General features: G+C 40.6%; 1 protein-coding gene across 5 annotated transcripts in view; it reads left to right on the top strand.

Moving 5' to 3' along the window:
• LOC125457177 (tropomyosin alpha-4 chain-like) overlaps positions 1-25,152 on the top strand; it is a 103,644-nt gene that overhangs the window by 61,809 nt on the left and 16,683 nt on the right. For 3 of the 5 annotated variants that reach the window (XM_048541050.2, XM_048541083.2, XM_048541066.2), the window contains 4 exons: positions 16,986-17,119; positions 20,182-20,299; positions 21,153-21,223; positions 25,012-25,087. In XM_048541050.2, the coding sequence (XP_048397007.1) occupies positions 16,986-17,119; positions 20,182-20,299; positions 21,153-21,223; positions 25,012-25,087 (399 nt within the window). Of the gene's footprint in view, positions 1-16,985; positions 17,120-20,181; positions 20,300-21,152; positions 21,224-24,376; positions 24,453-25,011; positions 25,088-25,152 lie in introns of all 5 variants that reach the window. The other 2 variants (XM_048541060.2, XM_048541093.2) reach the window with 1 other exon arrangement.

Raw genomic sequence — 25,152 nt, 5'->3', positions numbered from 1 at the left:
CTGGTTGTTTTCTTTCACGATCCTGTATGATTGGACTGAAAAAGAAGCTGCAGTAACACTTTCTGTGTGGGCTTGTGGGGTTGTTGCAGTCATGTTTTTTTCACCCTTGCCATTAAATTTAGCCAGCAGCATCCAACCCGGAGGGCACATAGGAAAGCAGAGATATTAAAGCCACTGTCTGCTAACACAGGATCTTATTGAATGCCAGAACAGGCTCAAAGGGCCGAATGTCCTGTGTTAGCATGTTTTTAAATTGCAACGATATTTTAACTGGATCACGTGGCTTGAAAGTGCTACGCAGATCTCGACCATGGAACTGCGCTGGGTTTTGTTTCACATTCACCATTTCTTAAACAGGATTTATTCCGAGGTCCATGTGTTCTGGTAGAATCAAATTCACTTAATTGTCTGTTCACTTGCTTCTGAAGTAAAGTATTATAATGAAAGGTTGTGGACATTTGAGGTCCAGTTAGCTCTACCTTCAAGTTAATGATCTACTTTTGGATTCAATTTAAATTTATTTCGGGGAAAAAAAGCTCCCACTGTTGTGTCTCACCACTCTCAAGCCTGTGCTATGGAATGATGCAAATCGTTTTAAAATGCTTGGATTTTAACCCAGCCAAACCATTTAGTGAAGCACTAAAGGGATCAGAAATAACCCCTACAGTAGCTGGGAATGATGGTGCTCTCTATTATAAAACATTTAAAGATGGATGAGTTGACTGAAGTATACTTTGGTTAATTGTTAACTTTCAATTAGTAAACTGATATTTTTTTCAGCCAATAAGGTGGTACCTGAATTCTGAAAATGCATAACACTATAATCCCAAAACCACCTTGAATAAACCATGCAGGTAATAAGCAGTTGTGAGTTGCGCTTAGAACTCTGGTAATAATTTTTCTCCTCCTATCTCTTCACCTACGCTTTCAAAGTAAAATGGTTTCCACTTTGATAAAAATGAACCTATTGTATGTAGAGAAACTGTTATTTTCCACATCATTGAAACAGTTGTGTTCTTGTATAAAGAGTAGTCAGACTGTTGTTCTGATCCTTTCTTAAAATTAAAAATTGTTTTGCTGGTTACGATATCCCTACAGTGCGGGTTCCTGCTTACTTTCCCAGAGTGGGGTGAGCTTGGTTTAGTAACTAGATCTGCTGTAGTACGTGGCCGGGGATGAAGGGACACAATTTCTTTTTCAGTCTGTGATTCTTGTGCATAGCTGTTTTTGTTTGGAGTGGCTTGTCGCATTGTCAGTATATCAGTAGTTCTGCAACCTTTTTATATCTTCAAATTATTATTAGGCAGTTTGGCTAGCTTTGTGAAGAGCTTGATTTGCAGAAATGTATGTTTTACCTACCTCCTCTTCCCCCACCCCCAACTCATTCCTTCCCAGCTAGGTTCATTTGAAAGGTGGGCTGTGATGCAAAGGAGGAGAGTCCAGTTCTGTAGATGGATTTGAGAATGAGTTTGTGTGGTTCCTTTGTTACTCAAAGTAATATTGTAAGAATTTACTTAATACTTCAGGTATGTTCTAGAAGTAATAGAGCTTGTGGACTTAGTTTTCTGTGCAGCTTTAGTCCATAGACTCAAGTTCTGGCACATATTCTTAAAAGAGATTAGTTATGTTGGGTGCAAGATTTAATGAAGTGACCCTGCTGAATTTTGTTATTGATGGTTGTAGCATTTTTCTTGAGGTTGGATACTCCAGGAGAGGTTTCCACATTCCTTTGCTTTACCAACCTTTTAATCCCAGATGTAAATCTGTTTGCATTGGAATGCAGTAATTTAGCAGCAACAATTTATAGCTAGCCAGCACAGATTTTCATGAAAATTCTTCCCTTAATACAAGTCCGTATACTTCCATTTCCTGAGCAAATTAATGGGTCTCCCCTGTCTTTTGGTTTGGAAGTAGATTTGTTGTTTGTGAATCTCTTTTTGCTACTTTTTCTTCTAAACTTGGTGACCTAAATTATTTACAGAAGTTAATAAAATTGCCAGTAGACCATTTTTTTATGGCCAATGATGTTTGAGTGTAGTTTGATATAAGTACCTTCTCAAGGTTAACGAGGGATGGGCAGTTAATGCTGACTCAGCCATTGTCCACATCCCTTTAGGTAAATTGAAAAAGACTTTTTTTTCCCTTTTTGCACAAAGCTATATAAATATTTGTGTATTCTTCTCTTGCTATCCTGTTGATTATAGTTCAGTTACTTTGCTCTAATTCTGTTACTTTTTTTTAAGGAGTACTGAGAATAATATATGATTCATTAACAGCGCAGGATCCTTCCATTACATGAATTAGTCATGAATTCTTAGCATCTGCCAGCACCATTGGGGGGAGAAAAAAGGTTTGAACTAAGATGCTTGAAACCGATTTGCTTGCCATATGTGGCATTTTCTGGCTTCATAGCGAAAACTCTCAGGAATAGTGATGAATTTAGCTGGGGGAAAAATGTGGGATGCACTCCTTCTATGCTCCTGTCATGGTGGAATAAAATTCTGTTTGTAATGGCACAATATCCTGAACTTCTAGATACCGCATGGTGAAGTATCTATTGGCCTTGATAAATTGTCATGCTGCTTGTAACATCGTGCACTGTGGGCAAGAGGTCGAGGATAGAATTCGTTTATTATTGTTTTGACCTTTATTTGTGCAATCATTTTAATTCTGTTTTTAAAACCTGTGTACATTTTAACTAAGCGCTGAAGTGGTTAAATTTCACCCCCCCCCCCCCCCCAAATATTTGCAGTGTAGTTGTGGGCCACATCAGCTGTTGCAAGTGTACAAATGGGTGGAGAGAAATTTTAGTAACCAGAGTGAATAACTGTGGGTGTGGGGCAGGTGTAGGTATGTATATTCTCTGGCTGTTTGTTTTTGGTCTTTTTGTAGCGAAGGGTGTAGTCAGAAATATAATTTTCAACAATGCAATATTAAAGTACTACAGACCGGCTGGAGGAGAGAAAAAGTGACAGAAAAGGACATACGTGCATTTAATGGTCAAAAGTTGTTCTTTTTCTGAAGTTATACTGTGGAACTTGCTAAACAATAGTTTGAATAACCTGTTTTGTTTATGTGCTTGAGGGTTTCATAACATTTTTGTTAACATATCTGGTTGAGATGCTGTCCAACAATGCCTGCTAGCTGTATTCTAAAAGGCATAGTCCTTTTATTTTCCTTTTGTTTAACATGTGTTTAGATCTTAAAAGGGCTAACCTTTTAATTATTTTCTAGCACGTTTAAGCTTAAATTTTTTCCTCCGCATGCATAGAGGGATACTGATGTGGCTTCCCTGGAATTAGCCTTTTTGAGAATAGGTTAATGTTAACTGTCCCTATGGTCATTTTTGAGGATGTGGCATATCTAGCCAACCTGCACTCACTATAAACTGAACCAGAAAAATTTTAATTGTTCATCCATTTTTCTCCCAAGTAATATCTTTTGGCAGTATGATGCTTATGTATATCATTAAATGACCAGCACCTCAATCCAAATAGCCTTCGAAGGCTGGCAATGCATTTGACAAGTGTGTTTCACAGTAAAGCCTAGTCAAGTCCTTACCTGATGTTAACGTTTATAGACTCTAACCACTGCAATAGTATATGAAAACTGTTTAACTCGGAAGATTACAAGTTCCTGTCGGATTCCAGGGACTGAATACGGTTTGGACCAGGAATGTCAGTGCAGCTCTGTGGGTGTTGCTACTAATCTATAAAGATAAGCTACAAAGTAAATGTCCAAACTTGATGTTGCTAGCTGGATGATGGAAAAAAACAATACAGGTTGTGTTTTCCATGGTAAGGAAATTTTTAAAAATTGTACCTTTTATCAAGAGCAGCTATGAACGAAGTGAGAGTTCTATAAAATGGAGCCAAGTCTGTGTTCGGGCCTAGGCTTTAGACCGCTTGCACATAAGTGGAATTAATGTAGTTTGGTGTTTCAGCATGAACATACTGAAGGGCTTGTTTCTATGCTGCATAAGTCTGACAGTACCTCTGGTTCATTTTAAGTCAGTTTCAGGAGTCAGCCGTGTTGTTTACACATGCTGCTTCATGATGTGCATGGTTTGCATTAGCAGAATAAGAACTGTACAAGGAATTATCTAGAAAGAGCATCTTTTCAAGGGTCATTTCACTAGACTTGCACCAAATTTCTGGCATTCGGTGCATTTGTTATCCAGGATTATTAGCTCCTTTGCAGATAATGAAAAGTCTTGCATCTACTATTTCGCTAGTGCAGAATGTGACTATTTCTGAGAAGAGATAGCTAATAGCTGCTGTCTGTTTCATTTTTACAGGGCAATGAATTAGTTAACCCACATTGAAGTTTAAACAAAGCTTAACAGTTAACTGTCAATCTTCATTTAACTAGTGCATTCTGCATGGTAAAGCTTTTACCAATCAGAGTCTACTTGTCCACTAATCAGTGCATCCTGCTCATAGAGTATATTTTTCCTAAACTTCGTTAGTTCTTGCAAATTGTCCTGATAAAAGATGAAAGCTTTGGCAAAATGTCTTTTTCTCTACAGGGCTAAAATTAACCGACCCTGGTATAGCTTCTCCTGTTTACACCCTTCTGCAGCTATCCTACAATTACTGGGAATATCCTGGGTCAGTTAATAATCTCCTACCCTGCCACCAAAGACTGCAGAAAGCTACAGTGGAAACTATGGAATTCTTTATGGAGTTCTCCCGGCTAAGCCATTTAAGTATGCTGTAGGCTTGGACATATTTTTAAAGCAGTACAGGAATCAAAGGTTATGGCAAAAAAGTAGGAAAGTGGAGATTCTGATTGTCAGGTCAGCCGTGACCGGCAGAACAGACTGTGGGCTGAAAGGCCTACTCCAACATCTATAGTTACTCATGGTTTTGCAAACTAGAATGCTGTGAAGCAGTGCTTGTTCCTGAAAGTCCTACTCAGCCTTTTTTTTGCAGCAAAGACAAGTATCGTAGGTGTTCATGCCAAAGGGACATTGTGTCATTTTGAAATCCTAACCGAGACATAGGAGTTTGAAATTGCAGCAAGGCAGAATGGAGTGGTGAAGAAGGTGACCTGTCTTTACAACTAACTAGTTCACGAGAGCATTGGTGGGAAAGAGAGCACTTATTTCCCATCCTTCAGATGGTGCTTATTGAGCCACCACTGTAGGTCATTGCACTCCATGTAGCAGAGAAGTGGTAGAGATGTCTCTTTCTTTTTGGTTCTTTTGAAGGCTGAAGCTTCAGATGAAATCTGTGCAGGATAAGGCACAGCCGGAAACATTCAAGAGGACAGAAATGTGGTTATGAAAGTAAGTTTTGACTAATACTTTATCAAACACTAGGAGGGAGATAGAAAGCAATGAAGTCTAAAGGTTTAAATAGATCTGTTTTCAGTGAAGAATAGAAGAACCGCAAGGTGGAGTCCAAGTTAATTCTTTCGTTCTGTGCAGATGCTGCCAGACCTGCTGAGTTTATCCAGCGTTTTGTTTAGCTGCAGTCTGTATGGTGTTGGTATGCTCACAGTTCAGTGAAGAATGGGTGGCACACAAACAGATGAAAATGCCTGCAGTTTTTGCACAGAGAGCCAATGATGTATATACCTTGACACCTGGTGCTGGGACATGATCGTAGAACATATCTGATTAAAAGTAGCACTTTTAATTACATAACAAATTCAGTTCCATAATCACTTCTCATATTCATCTGTATCTAATTTGCGGCCATATCAAAATATGGCTTTGTTTAAAAATGCAAAGTCAGATGGCTCTTGGATTGGTAGCCTGAGTGCAGATTGTTTCATGTGTGACATTGAGGTGTGAATTGCTTAATGCTATACCCAGCAAGTGTTTGTGTATTCTCTAGCAAAAGAAACTGATGGTGTAAACTCTAGTGATAATGGGAACTGCAGATGCTGGAGAATCCAAGATAACAGTGTGAAGCTGGATGAACACAGCAGGCCAAGCAGCATCTCAGGAGCACAAAAGCTGATGTTTTGGGCCTGGACCCTTCATCAGAGAGGGGGATGGGGAGAGGGTTCTGGAATAAATAGGGGGAGGCAGACCGAGGATGGAGAAAGAAAAGAAGATAGGTGGAGGGGGGAGTATAGGTGGGGAGGTATGGAGGGGATAGGTCAGTCCAGGGAAGACGGACAGGTCAAGGAGGCGGGATGAGGTTAGTAGATAGGAGATGGAGGTGCGGCTTGAGATGGGAGGAAGGGATGGGTGAGAGGAAGAACAGATTAGGGAAGCAGAGACAGGCTGGGCTGGTTTTGGGATGCAGTGGGGGTTGGGGAGGGGAAGAACTGGGCTGGCTTGGGGATGCAGTGGAGGAAGGGGAGAAGCTTGCAGTTAGTTTTTCATCTTGCTCCCTCTGACACCTCTCTCCACAGTCTGATGCACTGCTAGTGAAAATCTGAGATGGCTCAAGGAACAGTGCAATGTCTTAGGGCACTTTACAACCCTTACAGGTGCTGTATTTGTATTCACTAAGTCTAGATGGCAAACCCTTCCCCCTCAATCCCCAACTTGTTTTTGGATGCGGGTGTTCGTTATTCTGTTAACTACACCTACTTGGAGCAAATCATTATACTTCTTCACTAAAACTACCATTACTGCATTTACCTTTTGTACCATGAAATCTTTTACCTATCATTTTATCCTGTCCCCCCAAGTTATTACATTTCTTTGAGTCCCCCTTCACTCCTGGAGAAAAGTCAACTCTCTTGTTTCTCTATCCATAGAAATTGAGGGCTTGCAGCATTTTCTGTTTTAAATTTAGAATCAGTGTTCACATTAGTGACTTGGTCCTGACGAATCACTGAAGTTAGTGTCAGTCGAGGGACAAGGAGGGTTTTTTCCAGTGACTGGACGAGGCATGTGGAATTATGACATTTTAAGTCATCTTTTTGTAAGGCATCAATTTAAAAACAAATGGCCAACAGCCAAATAATTGCTTAATGTCAGACTGCTGCCATTTCCAGCAAACAAAAGATCCCATTACAGCTGAAATCTGCTAATCAATGCTTGGATTGTCTATGTTTCTCATTAGCGTTCATTATTTGAACTCCAAAGATGAGGGGATATTTTCCCTCTCTCTACGGTCTGGGAGATAATGGTCAGCTGCCTTTGACTACGGTCATGTCTGTTTGGATTCATAATTAGAAGTTGGAGTCCTTTGAATTCCAAAAGTACACCCTTGTTGCTTTTTAATATGTGTCTTTTTTTAACAGAAAATGGAGGAGCTGGGAGACAGTGGAATTTTGAAGTAGTATTTTTATTGTGCCATAATATTGTAAAATAATTTCCATTTACAGTCCTGAAAATGGTTCTGCGGTTGTGAAATAAAAAGAATCATTTGCTACATCATGCAGTCTGTTTCTTCTCACAAGCATGTTGAATGTGCACGAAGCGTGGAATCATTTCCCAGATGAATGTTTCAAGAGAAAAATTTTTTTTATTGATATTGTTTGGTATGTTTGTCTAAGGTAACTGAGTTGCAGTTTAATATTTCGGAATTCAGAAGAGTTGATGCGACTGGTTCTACTTTGTCCTGCATTTTGTGGATAGCTGTGGTGGGTATTTATTTCTCTCACCCTGGGGAAGGAAGAGAAAGTTCTGTTTAAAAGTGACCTGCCGTATATTAAAGCATAAAATAACCTTACATGAACTTTCTGTGCTCATTTTTACCTCTAACTATTAGTGTTGAAGTGCATGTGGTCTGTGTGATTCAGTTTTGACTGAATGTTACATTTGTTTTTTTTGTTGTTCAGTTCCCTACAAACTATCACAGTGCTACAGATAAATAATCTGTAAACTGCTTTGTTCAGTTCAGTTGCTCCATTATAAAATGCTCCTTTAAACGGTGATATCATCTGAGACAATAGAATGGGTTTTGTGGCTTACGAACTATTCCATGGAATATAAAGTTCTCAATAGCAGAATGGATTTTGTTCTTGTACAGATTTATCTTTGTGGCTAAGTGCCACTGAGCACTTCACAGAAAGGGACTGGGTAAGTTCAATTCCATTTAAACAACCTTCTGAATGCCGTTTTGGGGCTGTTTAGATTCAGGTTTTATCACCAGCAACTTTATGAATTATTTGAAAAATGCATGTCATACCCATTCGCTAGACAAAATAAATTATAAATTTTTTGGTGGTATTATTCAATCTTCAACCTAGTTAGAAGGTTGGTTGTGACGTGATGACATCCGCAAATCAGCAAATGTCAAATTTTAAGGTTCTGGTAGAACGCTAGCACTGAAAATTGTTGCTTGTGTTACTGAAAATCATGACTTTTAAATGACTTTAGTTGAACCCTGGCTTCCCATAATACTAAAAGCTGGAGTTCAGTATTTTTGTACAAGGCTCAACCAAGAGAGAGACTATGCGCAAGTTGAAATACTGTACCATTCACGTACATTTCTTTATTTTGGAACCAAATTAGCTCCACATCCAGAAGATCATCGGCTGCCATTTCTGCCACCTCCAGCGAGATGCCACTACCAGACCCATTCCCCTACCCTCCTGAGCACCTTCCTTGGGGACCATTTCCTCAGGAAAATCCCGGTCTACTCTTCCCTCTCTCCCATCACTCCTCCCCCTCACCCCACATCATCTTCCCCTGCAACAGCCAAAAGTTTAACACCTACCCATTTACCACCTCCCTGTCCAGTAACCACCATCTCCTTTCTTGGGCTTGCTGTAGTATTCCAACAAAGCTCAGTGTAAGCTGGAAGAACAACACCTCATTTTCCATTTGAGGACCCTGTAGCCCTTTGACCTCCATATAGAGTTCAATAATTTTAGGGCCTAAACTCTCCCATGTTCTCAGCCCCACACATAGCCTACTGTCTCACATTACGTATTAACCACTAACAGTGTCCATCAACAGTTGTTCACCTTCCCAGCCAGATCGTTATCAACTCTTTTGTCTATCAACTACTTGCGTGCTGGCTTGCTCTTTCACGCGCTGTCTTTGGGCTCTATCCCCACCTATCAGTTACTCCTTATCCTCTTTCTCCTCCCCCTCCCCTTCTACATATATACCAACATTTTCTGAGGAAGGGTCACTGGACCTGAAACGTCAATTCTGATTTCTCTTCACAGATACTGCCAGATCTGAGCTTTTCCAGCAACTTCTGTTTTTGTTGCTGATTGACAGCATCTACAGTTCTTTTGGTTTTATTGAACTCCATTTGTGGTAGTGATAGTTCTAATGCACTTTCTTTTTTTCTCCATTACAGCCTGCCTCTTGCAGCCCCCACCCCAGCACTCGCATTCCCCTTTAATTTCTTGACCCAGCTGCTCTTATTTGTTGCAGATAGGCCCAGGCTGTGAGCAGCAAGCATTAGAGAAAACCGGTATGTGATTGAAGAAGTGCTTCCTCACCATGTTGTTACAGTCTGCTGACACCTGGTTTTCTCTGTCTGCTGTGTGAATTTTCCTCTGACTTTTGGGGGCAGGTTTGCCATCTGCCTGTGTGTGTGCCTTAAATGTTGATGGGTACTGAAATGGCTGGTAGTTCCAATGTGTGCAGTTTCCAGATCCTGCCTCTTGTGTTGCTTGGCTGGTTAGTCTGGTAAGTTGTTTGGAGGATTTTGCATTTGCTTTGCTGCCTTTGAAGCTTCTGTTCACATTCCATATTCATTCTTCTCCCAAATGAACACTGATCAACATTATCTAATTGCCATGATTTGATGGAGCTGCTTCTTCAAGGAACCTCTGGGACCTATGTTTCAGAAGTTGATTGTGTCAAGAGACCCCCGCATCCCATCAGAATTAAACGAGCCATACACAACTGTGCAGTTTCCTGGTAATGATGGGCAGCCACCAATAAAACATGGACCATAATGAAAGTCAGAGAAACAGATCCTAAAGAAGAACCCACTTTAGTACAAAAGTTAAGCAAGGTGGTTTATAGCAAGAATTATACAGGCTTTGCACTTGTTGTTCATTTGCCCTAGTTGCTCCTGATTCTCATGTTCTTGTAAAACCAGCCCTGACACTTCCTCAAAATTCAGCCATAAGGCTTGTCGTTCGGCCAGAGTTGCGTGAACAACAGTCTGTGTGCTTGTTGACATTGTATATGATTCTCTAAATCTACTACCGCCTTCTTTCCTCAGAAAGCTGGCATTATCCTCCTCCCCAGCTTTTTTTTTTTAAAAAGCTTCTTTGCTACTTCTGATTCCTGCATCATTTGATAGTTAACTATGAAGATACGCATTTCTGTAGCACTGGTCCCAGTATCCCAGAGTGCTTTACAGCCAAAGAAATCACTTCTGAAATTGTCTTTCATTAATGTGGGAAACAGCAGGCTCTCTCAAAAGCATGTTGATAATGACCAGATAATCCTTTTGCCACTTTGGGTTGAGCAATAACATGACCAGGTTAGCTGCCTTAGTCTTCAAAATAGTGGCGCAAGATCTGAGGGCCGAAAGGGTCTCCAGTTTAATATCTTATTTGAGTAACACCAGTTCTGACACAACCTTTTGGTTTAGAGACATTTTATTACCATTGAGCTATAGTTGGCACCCAACACTTTATTCATATGATGTGGGCATTGCTGGCTGACACAGCTATTATTGCCCATCACACGTTGCCCTTAACAGTGGTGAGCTGCCGCCTTGAGCTACTGTAGTCTATTTGGTGTAGGTAGATCCAGGGTTTTGAACCACTGACAGTGAAGAAAAGTGATATTTCCACGGCAGGATGGTGAGTGGCTTGGAGGAGAACTTGCACATGCTGGCGATGTCCCTATGTATCTGTTACCCTTAGCCCTCTTGCCTTTAGAAGGTGCTGTCTGAGGATTCTTGATGCAGTGCATCTTGTGGATGGCACACACTTGCTAATGAACATCCAGGTTGGTGGAAAGAGTGAATGGCACTGTATCCACAGGCCATCAAGTTGCTGCTTTGTCCTGGATAATATTAAGCTCCTTGAGTTTTGGAGCTGCGCTCATTAGGCTTTGGGGAGTCAGGGCAAGAGTTTTTTGCTGCAGGATTCCTTACTATTCTTCAAGGAATCCCTGCTTTTGTGGCCACTATTTATATGCTGATTCAGCTTAGTTTCTGGTCAAGATGGTATTGGTGTAGGATTCTGTGATGAAGATGACATTGAATGTCCAGGGACAGTGGTTAGATTCTCAGTTTTTGGAAACGGTTCTTGCCTGGCCTTTGTGTGGCATGAATGTTACTTGCCACTTTTCAGCCCAGACGTAGATATTGTCCAGCTCAAGCTGCATTGGGACATGGACTCCTTCAGTACCTGAGGAGTCATGGTTAATGAGATGTGAAGTTCCTAGATGTCGAGTATAGAAATGATTGAAAAGAGTATAATCATGACGTGCTTCTCGCCTTTGCAGAAACCAGCCAACAGCCAGAGACTCTGCCCATTACTGAAAAGTAATGGTACAGGTCCTCATCCCAGAACTAGAACACCGGCCGTCCCTTTTGGAATAGTGGAAGACAAGTATAATATTCTTTTCCTGTTTTTGACTTTCCATTGTGATTTATCTCTCCTCCTGGGCTGTATTCGCTTAACCCTGGAACACACCCATCCTGCCCCAAAGCTCTATTTTAGGCAGTATTCTGTTTATTTCTGTATTACTTCAGGTAGCGTTGTGTGACTGAGCTGTTTGGTTCTGCAAATTCTGTCTCTGTTTAAGATTAATAAGAAATAATAAGACCACGAGTGGGTCATTTTAACCTTTTTCAGCATGTGCTGCCATTCAATAAGGTCATAGCTGAAATGGAAAATGTTAGATCAGGGTAGTTCGTAGATGGTATGAAGCTAAATACAGTGGATATTCAAAGAAACTTGTGGGTTGCGATGGATAGATCTGTTTGCAGCACTTTAATCAGGAATGCTAATGGGATGCTGGCACTAATATCTAGAGGACTGGAGTACAAGGATGCAAAAGTTATGCTGCAGCGTACAAAACCCAGGTTAGACCCAGCTTAGAGTACTGACAGCAGATCGAGCGCTGTACCCCTGGAAGGATACATTGGCCTTAGAGGAGTACAGTGTAACTTTACAAGAATGGTACATGGGCTTTGGGGGTTTCGTCATGAGAATTTAGATAAATTAGTCCTGTTTTCTGTAGAGTTCAGAAGGTTAAGGAGTGATCTTGTTAAGTCTTAAAGATATTGACAGGAAAAAACATGGTAGATCAAGATAAATTGTTTTCACTGATTGGAGATTCTAGGACCAGGGGCATAGTCTAAAAATTAAGGCCAGACCATTCAGGAAGTAGACTAAACACAAGGTTGCAGAGGTTTGGAGCACTCTTTCCCAAATAACAGTTGATTCTAGATCAGTTATTACTTTTAAATCTGAGAGTGCTTAACAATGATTTATCAAAGGTGTTTAGTGAAATGGGCCGGAGGCAGGTACAGGAAGTTAAGCCCAGATCAGCCATGATCTCCTCATTTAGTGGCAGAAATGGGTATGAAAGGCTGAATGGCCAATTCCTGTTCCTGTGATCTGATTGTGACCTTACCTCCACTTTCCCCATTGTTGTGATTTGACATTTGAATACATTCATTGTATTCGGCTCTTTGCAGAAGACAATTCCACGAACTAATGGTACTCGGAGAAGAAATTTTAAATGGGAGCCTGCTTACTGTTAAGCCTTGCTCCCAGCTGTAGACACCACATTACCTCACCTCTCATCAAGTGATGTGTGTGCTTCACCCAATGAAGAAGCAGCTCAGTGAAAGCTTGTGATTTCAAATAAACTTGTTGGACTGTAACCTGGTGTTGTGTGACTTCTGACTTTGTCCACCCCAGTCCAACGTCAGCACCTCCACTTCTGTCAATGGCAATAGCTTTGTTACTTTATCCAGACCCATCTTGATTTTGAGTGCCTCTGTATTCAGTTTCTTCAAGGACAGCCCCAGCTTTAGTTTATCTGCACAGAAGTGTCATTCCTGCAATCATTCTCAAATCTTTTCTTCATCTTCTCTCAAGCCTTTTGCACCATAACAGGTCTGTGATTCTGAAGTGTCTTCCTTCTGGGCCAAGACACTCATACAGCAAGATTTGATTCCAGTTCCTGAGTTACCAGAATTAAAAGTAGATAGGGTGAGGACATTTGAAGTCAGTTGTTTTTCTTTGGTCCATTGGCTGCTTAAGTTATTTTAAATAATAAAATGGAGGATATTATTTTATTGTACTTGACAAAATAAGTGCAGTATCTGAATATGATACTGGTTAATACATTTGGATAATTCATTCATTTACTGAACAATATACTGACCCAAATCAGATGATCATAGAAAACCAGTTTGGCTCCTCGGCCCTATATTCTGGGAGTGTCTGATTTCTGAATTGCTCAGGTTTGTTTTAACAAACGAGCTACTCATTATACTTCAGGAATGCAAGGAATGTACATAGTCTGTGTGAGAACTGAATGGATGCTGAAGTTTGTTATCTCCTACTTGAAGCACTCCTTTGCTGTTTCAGAGCCAATGCTTAGATTTATCTGGAGTCTCAATCATTAGATTACCACACCTGAATTTCTATAAACTGCATGATAGTTTCTGAAATAGTAGGAACTGCAGATGCTCTAGAATCTGAGATAACAAGATAGAGCTGGATGAACACGGCAGGCCGAGCAGGAAAGCTGACGTTTCGGAACTAGACCCTTCTTCAGAAATGGAGGGGGGTGGTGGAAAGGGGGCTCTGAAATAAATAAAGAGAGGGGGAGGCAGATAGAGGAGAAGATAGGTTGAGAGGAGACAGACAAGTCAAAGAGGTGGGGCTGGAGCCAGTAAAAGGTGAGTGTAGGTGGGGAGTCAGGGAGGATGGACAGGTCAAGGGGGTGGGATGAGGTTAGTAGGTAGGAGATGGGGGTGGGGTTTGACGTGGGAGGAGTGGATAGGTGGGAGGAAGGACAGGTTAGGGAGGCAGGGACAAGCTGGGCTGGTTTTGGGATGTGGTAGAGGAAGGGGAGATTTTGAAAATTGTGAAGTCCACATTGATACCATTGGGCTGCAGGGTTCCCAAGTGGAATATGAGTTGCTGTTCGTGCAGCCTTCGGGTGGCAACGTTGTGATGCTGCAGGAGACCCAGGATGGACATGTCATCTGAGGAATGGGAGGGGGAGTTGAAATGGTTCATGACTAGGAGGTGCAGTTATTTAATGCAAACCAAGTGTAGGTATTCTGCAAAGTGGTCCCCAAGCCTCCGCTTGGTTTCCCCAATTGTATATTTTCTGAAATCACTTTGAGGGTAAATTTGATTGTGTTTGTGCAAGTACCGACCAGCCTCATGTTTAGACTTTGCTAAGGCTGATAGTGTGGTTTTGATCAGCCTCTTATTAACCTTAACTTCAGTCTTTTGTAGTTGCTTGTTTTTTTTAATTAAAAATGAAGCTTGTTTTGTGTCTGATATTCATTTTAACAAGGGCAGTGCATTTTTGCTCTTTGCACACTGCACTTTCTGAGAACTGCGTCATCATTCCATTTTAATTTCAATGGAATAGGGCTGGTTTGGGAATTGAACCAGAAAGTAGGGAGAGCACTGGAAATTCAGCAAATTCCAACAAGGCCACCCAGACTGCAAGTGAGAATAAGCAGACTGGAGAGTCCTGATAGAAATTTTGGAAAAGGAATAGCTTGAAGTTTTATTTTTCTTCAAGATGGCTAGTAACAATGCCTGGGTGATTCTTCTTAAACTGAGAGACTCTCAAATAGTATAGAAGCATGGCTCTCTGAGGAAATGGTCATGACAGTTGTATTAAATGTGTGTTGAATTTACCTGCATCTACTTGATACAAAACTCTGAAATACCTTGTGCTATTGCAGATTTGTGCTGTGTCATTTAATATTGTGGTGTCTCCTTTCAAAGCTAAAGAAGCCTGCTCTCCTGTATGTTTTTCCTTCTCCCTTTCTTAATGTTTTGGTAATCCATCTGTAATGCTACCTTCAATGTATGAAAGATTCCTTTCAAACTACTTGGCTAGAACTTTGGTATGTAATGATGGGACATGTACATCAACCTTAGAAAGCCAGGGAGCCTTTTGGATTGAAGAGTCTTTGTGGTTTAATCTTGTTGCGCTTTGCCGTTGTGACCTGGTTTTGAATTCTGCACTTGCTGAGAGAATATTAAGTGTCTCATTTTAGTGGTGCTTTTTGGATTGTCGTAGTGAAATGAAAAGAAATCATCTCGTTGTTCCATGGGATAGAATTGTCATAGCGGGCTGGTCTTGAGAACTACAGCATAAACTGCTGAATGGGAGGAAATTTTTTTCCTTTTCAGAAATATCAATAAAATTGTAACAGTTGTAACGAGGCTGGAAAAATGCTACATTTCCACAACTCCGATGGCCAATAGAGTAATGTGATATTGCAATAAGCTTGTTTTATTTGTGTTTTGATCTTCAGAAAATGAAGTTTTAAATGCTTTCTGTGCTTCTCAATGTGGCCAGGTTCTATCAAATCCTAATTTGTTTTTGAACTTTGTGGAAACATTATTGTGTGTGTGATAGAGATCTAATATTCTTGGTGCCCTGGAATGTGTGTACTCCTGATTCATGTTTAAACTCTTCCAGTGCTAAATTCCGCACAATTGGATGGATGGATGGAAATGTCACTGAAAGGAAATATGGTTTTTCAGTTTGGAGAATGCATTACTGGAAAATATTGCATGATATATGATGGGGATAAATCGTGTTCAGAAACAAACTCCAGTCCTGCAAAATGACTTCTGCCGATTTGTGAGAATTTCATCCCTGTTTTTTAAGTACGAGGAGAAAAGTGTTGTTCTCGCATTCCCTCTGTTATTCTTAAATGTAGATTTATTTTCAATATCTTTGTGAAACATTAAGATGTTCTGCTGAACGGACTCCTCCTGTTCCCTCCTGTACCATTTTTGTTTCTGGGAGGAACTACGTGTTTTTGGAGACTGGAAAAACGTGTTAACTGTGGAGTCAACCAGTCTTCTAACTGAAGAACCTTTCTCATTTCACTTACTTTTGTCTTGCACTTGAGTCACCTCTCGACACATTCACCCCATCACACCATCTAAATCTCATTGCTCCTGTGAATATCTCGTGGCTTTCGGTTTAGCAGATTGGCATTTCTCCACAGCAGCTGTTTTTGCTTGATAGGATGTGAACATACCTGGCTAAGGCCAGGATTTGTTCTTGATCCCAATTTGCCTCTGAACAGGAGGTGTTGAGCAGCTGCCTTAAACTGCTGCAGTCTGTGTCATTGTGGTATGCTCATGTTAAGGCCGAATTTACAGGACTGTGGACCCGGAATCAGTGACGCAGTTCCATGCCAATATGCTTGGAGAAAACTGTTCTCTTTCATCCGTATTGTAGTGATCAGTGGAAATCTTGCTGTGGCACTTTACCATTGAGTGAGTCTCATTAACTTCCATATGCCTGCCATAGACAGTGATATTATTCCTACATCTCCCTTTATTTTTCCATTCACCACTTGCAGGTCTCTAATTCATGTCACCTAGTCTGTTCACCATTTTTGTTTTGCTTCTCCATATGGGTGCGTTCCTTCCATTGTTCGTGAGTACTGCTGCTTCCCTAGCTTGGAGTTAAGTGCTGCACTTTGAATAACCCTGTGGTGGTTTTCTCTAAAGTACCTATCACTGTCCCTTCCTTGCTGCTGGAGGACCAAACTCTGCAATCTCATCTGCCTCATTCAATACCATCAAATTAATTTTTATTTCCACGGACTTTGCAGGGATTTTTTAAAAAATATACATAGAAATATGTGGCATACCACTTTAACTTTGGAGTTGTCATGGCTTTGCTAGACTTGCTTGGAGATGATAATTTTACCAAGCTGCCTTGTTTGAAAATGTGCCATAATGATTTGAGACTCTTGCCTTAACTTGAGCTGAAGTGTGTGCAATTCGCAAATAATTCCCAACAGGCTATCTAACAGTACCCCCAAAACAACATGTTCAAGTTGTTTCATTGTCGCATAGTGAATGACTGTAGCTTTCAGAGCGTCATACTCACTCGTTTTGTTTTAATCCAGGCGGAGTCTGAAGTGGCGTCCTTGAACAGACGTATCCGTTTGGTTGAAGAAGAGTTGGATTGTGCTCAAGAGCGTTTGACTGCTGCCTTGCAGAAATTAGAGGAAGCCGAAAAATCAGCAGATGAGAGTGAACGGTAGGAGGCAATGCATTGTCCATCTGTCTGTCACATTGAAGAATTTTAGTCTAATCTGGGCAAGTAGCACTCTTCCCTTCCCCTTCCCTCTTTTTCCACCCCCCCCCCCCCCCCCCCCCACCGTCTTCCACCCTCCAACCCCACACTCCCCAAAAAGGAGGAATCTGGTGATAAATATAAATGTTTGCTAAATGTCTGTTTGAGAGGCAGGATTGCAGTTTAGCTGGGGCTAATGAGATTCATTTGAAGTTCCAGAGGTAGTTTTGATTCAGATGATTGGGATCCGGTCACTAACTCTCTAACTATGACATGCTAACTAATTTATACCATTGTAATAAAAACAAACACACCAAAAACTGTAGATGCTGGAAATCTGCAATAAAAAACAGTGCTGGTGAAATTCAGGTCTGATGGCATCTTTGGAGAGAGAAATAGTTAGTATATTAAGTCCAGTAGGACTACTTCAGAACCTGAATGAAAAACAGCCAAGTGAGTGCAGTATGTACAAAGTAACAGGTCTATTTATGTTGGTAAATTCTGTAAATTTAGAAATTCCTAATGTAGTACTTAGCAATTCGAGAACACGTGAAGTTTTTTTAAACTTTCTTCTGTTTCTTTGGTAAGCAAATTATAAGAATGAAAGGATATAGTCAGAGCTTTTCCTCTTGGTGCTCTTGAGACGGAAGAATTTGAATGAATCCAAAGTCAAACACTGATGCTCAGAAGCAAGTATTTACAAGAGCCAAAATACTAAACCCAGGGATAGGAAAAATAATAATTGTTGGTTCTTGGGTGTAGAATTGCTGTTTTTGGATTTTGGTTACAGAAATGTATATTTATTGAGGACATCACCTCTTAATGCAGCCCTTTGCAAAGACTTCCTTGCATAAATGTGCTCTGGATCTTCCAAGTACAGTTTAAGTAAGCTTAGTTATATTGTTCCTCCTGCGTTTTCAATAATTATTCTTTGGCTGCCATTTGCTCTTTAACTGGGGTTAATTCATCTTACCAAACACCGATGCCTCCATGTTTTTAGGAAGGAGAAAACAATGTACAAATCTCCTGGGCTTTAGATGCTGTGCAGTTCATCTTCTAGCATCTTTAGTTTTTAATACTCTATTTGATTCAAAGAAAAGCGTGAATAGAGGTTTGGTTTGGAAAGAAAAAAAATGGCAATTGGAATAGAATGGCAATTTATTGTTCCAATTATTTTTTAGAAAAAGAGACGAGTTTTTCTTAGGTGGCTAACTATGGCACTTTCATTAATGACAAGTCATAGATAACAAGAAAGAAGTAGAAATTAAGATAGAGGTCATCTGAGATCAGTTTCATTTGGGGAAAAGTTAGATTAAGATGACAAATGCTGGAGTACCTGGATGCTGCCACCGAAGAAGACAGTCATGCTGAGATCAGACCGCTATGCCGAGCTTCTGGAATGCTTGGATCCTGCCACCAAAAAAATAATCTCCATCAGGTGGGACCTTCACCCCAGGGGGAGACCAGCAGGTCTCTGTTACGAAGGAACTCAAGAATTCTCTTCCAAGATATGGCTGATGAATGAATGGTTATTTTCGAATAATGGAAATCAATTACAACAGTTATTTTAGCAGAGTGTGGTGTTAGCAGCTGCTGGGCTGGAACCCTAACTAATCTTTTGTATATTGCTTCAAGCTTTCACTTTTGTGAAAGCTGTACCCGTAGTAGTGGAGTTTAATTATGAGGCGTGCATCTAGTTTCAGTAGCTAGAATTATGAAGTATAGTACAAATTGAATGTACTAGCAGATTGCTGGCATAATTTGAGCACAAAGCAGGAGTAGACTATGCAGCATGTTCCACCATCCAATATGATCATGGCTGATTTTGGGTTTCAATTCCTCTTTGCTACCTGCCCTCCATGATACTTTATCCCCTGAGAAATGGTCTATTTGTCCATCCCAGCCTTAAAGATATTCAATGGAGCACAGGCGACCTTCTGGAGTAGAAAATGCCAATGATTTGTAACCTATTAAGTGAAACATTACCTGCTTGCCTTAATCCTAAATTTCTCTTGCTCTGAGATTAGTTTATTTTAAATACTGAACTAATGGAAATAATCACTCTTTACTTAACCTGTTAGGTGTCCTCAATCTCTTGCATGTTCCAGTTAGCTTCCACCTCATACTCCTAAGCTGCAAGTTATAGCCAGCCTCTTGTTGTAAGGCAACCTCCTCGTGCCAGGGACCAATTTAGTTGACATTCACTCTGCCATCTGCAATGCAAGTATATCCTTCCATGCATTTTGGAGACTGACATTGTTTCAATTTCTTATAAATCAAGTTATAACTTGAGTAGTGATCCAAAGGTGACCTAGCAGAAGAGATCCTTTTAATCTGTGCTCTGAACTGATGAATAATTTCACACAGGACGTGAGTAGATTTTTCGTCTCGTCGGCCTGCTATTTCATTCAATCAAATCTGTACATCAGTCCCACCTTGCCTCTTCTTTTGATAAGCCTTACTGAAGGCAGCACCTTTTATTGTTTCCTCATGTTTTATTGCTGGTTTTCAAGATGAAAGGGAGGAAGCTTGAGTTCATCAATGTCATGCTGTCAGTAGGTCAACGAACAAAGCACAGCTTTTGAGATTTGCAGGTAGGAAGAGGCATGTGGCAAATGAGCTCTTCACGTGTATTGTTTGTATGTGATCAGATTTCCTCCTGAACTTCTACTTCACTTTTTTTAAAACGGCTCCTAAACCTATTTGACTAAACTTCTGGTTCCCTGACACAGGCTTGTTATAACATTCAGTGTCATATTTTGTTTTATTTTCTTATTGAACACCTTGCTGTATAATGTTAGAAATATCATTTGAGTATAAATTGTGCATAATACGCATTATGCAACCAGAGGGAGCCATAATTTAGCTGCCTGAACAAATGTTTAGAATGATCAGAGACTTCCAATTTGCATTCACTCATCTGCACAAAAACTTTTCCCTATGGTTTTCATTTAATGTGTATTTTAACCTGTTTGGTTCCAGTGTGTCTCCTTTGATACACAGGCATTGATTCTGTTTTTCTGCAGAGGGATGAAAGTTGTGGAGTGCAAAGTCTTAAAGGCTGAGGAGAAAATAGAAATACAAGATATGCAGCTGAAGGAAGCTAAACATGTTGCAGAGGAGGCAGATCGCAAATATGAAGAGGTAACATTTTCCTCCCTTCTGGTCTGACCTCCTTCAGTTTGTGTTGTATTGTTCTAGTGCTGGCTGGCTTCTTTTCCAATTGAACACAGTTGGTGTGAAAACTAGACAAGTAGTTTATTTGGTCATGTTAGACTGAACATACAACCACTATTTCACAGTCGCTCAGTGGTTAGCACTGCAGCCTCACAGCACCAGGGACCCAGGTTCAATTCCAGCCTCGGTAACTGTCTTTGTGGAGTTTGCCCGTTCTCCGCCTGTCTGTGTGGGTTTCCTCTGGGTGCTCCGGTTTCCTCCCACAGTCCAAAGATGTGCAGGCTAGGTGGATTGGCCATGCTAAATTGTGCGTAGGGTTCAGGGGTGTGTGGTTATAGGGGGGATGGGTCTGGGTGGGATGCTCTAAGAGGCAGTGTGGACTTGTTGGGCCAAAGGGTCTGTTTCACACTATAGGGAATCTAATTTCAGTTGGGCTTCATGACCACTACTTGCCTTGAGAAACGGGAAGCAGGATGGAGCAAATAAAAAGATATTTCAGCCACATTTTAAGCACAGTGATCCAGAGGAGCCCTGGCCCAGTTCTTTCCTTACTAGCTCATAATGCTGAGGCTGACGGCAGCTACAGCACAGGCCTGGTTGAGATTGCTTAACTCAGCTCAAGTCATGAACTGTTGTGGAGTGTGGTTCAGTGGATATGTTCGCTGACTGAACCCTTCAGGGTTAACTGCTGATGGAGCCATGTTATTTAAACTGGTGTTGGCGGGTGTAGTTTTCAGTCAATTTGCAGAAGGTAGATAAAAGTGACACTAGATTTAATGCATACCTGAGTCAGAGTTCAGTTTTTCTTGGCTTCTTGCAGGTGGCACGAAAGCTCGTTGTTCTTGAATGTGATCAGGAGCGAACTGAGGAGCGGGCAAGGGTGTCAGAAAGGTATGTTTGAAATCTACAAGTGTGTAGTTTTGCAGAAGTTGGTTGCTAGAAATAACTATCGGATAATGTAATCTGATCACTACATGATACAAATAAGTTCTTTAATCTGAAGAAATGATTCACTCCTCATTTTTTACTGTTTTGACTCTTAGCAAATTCATGATTTAATATACTGACAGTACTAAAGAAGAATTTTATGCATTGTGAACAAACATCTTCCTGTGCTAAAACACATGCATGCAAGAAGCAGGAATCGGCTATTTAGCCCCTTTAGCATGCTCTCCATTCACTAAGGTGGTGGCTGATATGATGTATCCTCGCTCACATTCCTGCCATCCTTCTATGTCATTTCAGCTCTTGTCTTGTCAAGAATCTTGTGTCTATTTAAAACTGAGATCCTTGATTAGCAGGGGAATATGGGGAAAGGCAAGAAAGTGGATGTCAGGAATGTCAGATCATCTATGATCCTATTGAATGGTGGAGCAGGGTCAAGGGACAGAACAGCCTGGTCCTATTCCTTATGGTCTTATGTGGCTTGTAGAGTACAGTTTTCTGTCTCTGTTTGTTTGAATAAAAGTTACATTTGCTGAAAGTCCTTTATTAGCAAGAAAATCCAGCCAAAACTGAGGTTTATGTTTCTCCTTCTGTTGAGTTGAATACACTGGGAGTAGTATCCCTCCCTCATGTACTCCCCCCACCTGTTTTTGCTGGGAACACTGACCCTCTGTTTTATCTTTTTCTCCTCATACTGCTGCTTCCCAGGAGCCTAGATGTTGAGTCTTTGAGCTATGAAGCTGAGGGGATGAGATTCAAACTTCTCCCTGTGTTCTCTTTTTTAATTTTAAAAAAACATACCAAGTCTGGCTGTTTTTGACGTTGGGGAAGTAAATTCAGCAGACTGTTTCTGCACTCCCTTTCTTTAATCCCCCATCCCTGGTTCATGTTTTCCCAAACAAGAAAAAACTAATTCTGGAATCAAGAATTAATTGATGTACAGTAACAACCTTTTTTAATTTTTTTTGGGAGGAAGTAGAGATTTATTTTCCTCCCCATGTGGCAGTTTGAGTTCTTCAGCCATCCAGACCTGATGGCTTTAATTCATATCTCTGTTACTTGATGTTCAAATAGTTAAAATGCGGGAACCAGAGTGGTAGTTTAGCTGATGAAGCAAAAGCCCTGGCTGCTCTTTTTTTTTTTAATTGTTATGCCTGATTTTTTTTTTCCATTTCCCACCCCACACCCCCACCCAGACTAACCCTCCCTTCAAACCGAAAACCCAGTAAGATGGCCTTTCTGCTATCTTCAACACCAATTCATAGAATTGATCTTGGGACTGTCCCTGATCTCAGGTCAACTTGGCACTAGATAAAAACCATATATCATTTGAAGATGTTGATAAATAGCTACGTTCAATGTAGCATGGACTTCTGAATACTTCTCCCCCCCTGCACACCTTAGTTTAGCTCTTATTTCTCTATCTCATCCTAAACCGTGTTCATTGATAAAATATCAGCTTGCGTATGTTACAGGTACTGAACAAACAGGGTCGGAATAAATTTATAAAGTACGGTTGCTAAGTGGGTAATTGATAACCCATCAGTTAGGGTACTTGGAACAAGCTCCAACTGATCTTTTGAGGGAGAAAATTTTGCAGTTATTCATTTTGCTGGTGGTGATTGGCATGGCACGCTGCTGTGATTGTTAGGATTTGAAATGGAGTGTATCTTGTATTTCGAATTCTGCTGCTGAATTTATTCAAACAGTGAGAGACTGTATGTGTAACTCCTGTGCATGTGTTTTTTTAAAATTAAATGATGGTTAAATCAACAGGGTCATTAGTCTAACATCTTGGATATTGCTGAGAAGAGAGGCTGGTTACAAAGCGATGTCTTTCAGTACAAACAAAAAATATCCAATTTCAAATGATCGCAGCAATGTACACCATAGGAGAAAATGGTGCTGATTGGCTGAGGTATTGCCATGGAGAAAGCAGCGTGGAACTAAATGTTCCCTGAGCTCCTGGGTAATTGAGAAAAGATACAGGCTTGACCATATTCCTTTGGTTTGCAGAGAAGGCAGCCCTACATATGAATGTTTGCTACTTTTTCTCCCATACGGTATATTGTTGAAATAGTTTGAAATTTTGAATTCTTGTGTTTTATCCTGATAATTGCAATACACAAAAGCTTCATCAACATGTCTCTCACTTCAGCAATAATCTAACATCTCATCTGGGATTGAGATAATTACTGCATCAGATCCACCTTTGCTCGAAAGCTGAACTGACAAACCAGAGTCAGTGTATTCTGGTTCTGATTTGAGCAGGTTTGCTTTCAGTCAAGCCATGAAGTTAGCCATTAAATTGGAAACTAAATACAGAAGCTCTTCAGGGTAATTAACTCAGATCAGTGTGCTAGTGATTTTTCAACATTTTTATTTTATCACTGAAATTAACTGTCCACGCTCACAGTTGGAGGGTTTTGGGTGTTATTCCGTTTTTGTTATTTCCTCCCTCCCTTTCCTGCCTTGACTATAATTATTATACTCACTCCTCCAAGTGCCAACTGCTCACTTTGATGCCTGAACAGCCACCTGGATTTTCAGGCTATAATCTTGTGAAGATTCACCACCTGGCTATTCACACATTGTCTTTAACTTTATGGCTAACACCACTCCGAATCAGAATCCAGTCTGGCTCATGCATTTTCCAGCCAGACAGCTGGGGAAATTATTTTATTGTGATTGTGGTTTTTATTGTCTTTCTCAACTATGCAAAATAAGTCCATTAGTGAACAGCCTTTGTCTCCTGCCCTTGTATGTCTCCCTCCCATCCTATTTTTACAGTATGTTGGCGTTCATAACTCTCTGCTCACTGTAACTTAAGTCTACAAAATTCTGATATGCGGGCAGGAAAGGTTGTGGCTTTTAAGCCACTTCTGATTTAGACATTCTAGGAATTAACAAACATACCCTCTTACAATGATTTTATTTATTAATTCTGGATCTGATTCAGTGGATATTTCAGTTGTTCTGTATAATTTTGTGAATATACTAACGATAGTGGGCACATGGTTTTCTTTTCCCCTGTTGAATTGCATGCTGAATACTCCCCGGGATTTGTCTGTTCTACTCCCTTACTGTGGATTAACTCAGTCGGGCGCGGCAATTGGAAGAAGAGCTTAAAGTATTGGACCAGAGCTTGAAATCGTTAATGGCCTCAGAGGAAGAGGTATTATTCCCAGAAATCCACTAATTATTTTCTGTTTCCTCTTTCCACATCTCTCTTTTCTGTGTGAGAAAATATTAAAGCTACATTCCTTGCAACCTCTGCTGCTGCTACTGCTGCTGCTCTGCTTCCTGGTAGTTGTGTGTTTTGGTTTTCTTCTCAGTGGAGACCCATAGCAGCTGAATTCTGAGATCAAGATGTGGCTTCAATACTTTCTAAGGCCTTAAGGTAACCTTTGGCCCCATTACTTCCTCCTCAGGGTTGGTCATTACCCTGATGTGAAACTTCATGCACAGTTGATGTTTAGTTTGGAGATTTGAACCAAATAGACAAATCTGTGAATTAATCCAGATTTTGCAGCAATGTCGGGTGAGTATACAAGTGATCATAGAGTGCCCATGGATGTTCTGGTTTAAGGTCATAGATTTTGTTTTGAACATTCCCAACCAGGTCGGGGCCCAAATTCTGAGAGCAGGACTGTTAGGTTGCTATGGGTTTCTTGCTACTTTCTTTATATTCTCAACCTCCTTCTTTCCCAATCCCACTATGTTGTTCTGAACAGTAAGTGTGCTGAGATTGAAGAAGAATTGAGAAATGTCACCAACAGCCTGAAGTCTTTGGAAGCACAAACTGAAAAGGTAGGAGGATTCTACATGCAACTGCTTTTCAAAGCCATGGTGTCCCCATAAAGCCCTTCAGACAA

This window comes from Stegostoma tigrinum, chromosome 1 (assembly GCF_030684315.1).
Source record: "Stegostoma tigrinum isolate sSteTig4 chromosome 1, sSteTig4.hap1, whole genome shotgun sequence".
Taxonomy (NCBI): domain Eukaryota; kingdom Metazoa; phylum Chordata; class Chondrichthyes; order Orectolobiformes; family Stegostomatidae; genus Stegostoma; species Stegostoma tigrinum.
This window is presented reverse-complemented; position numbering and strand designations above follow the sequence as displayed.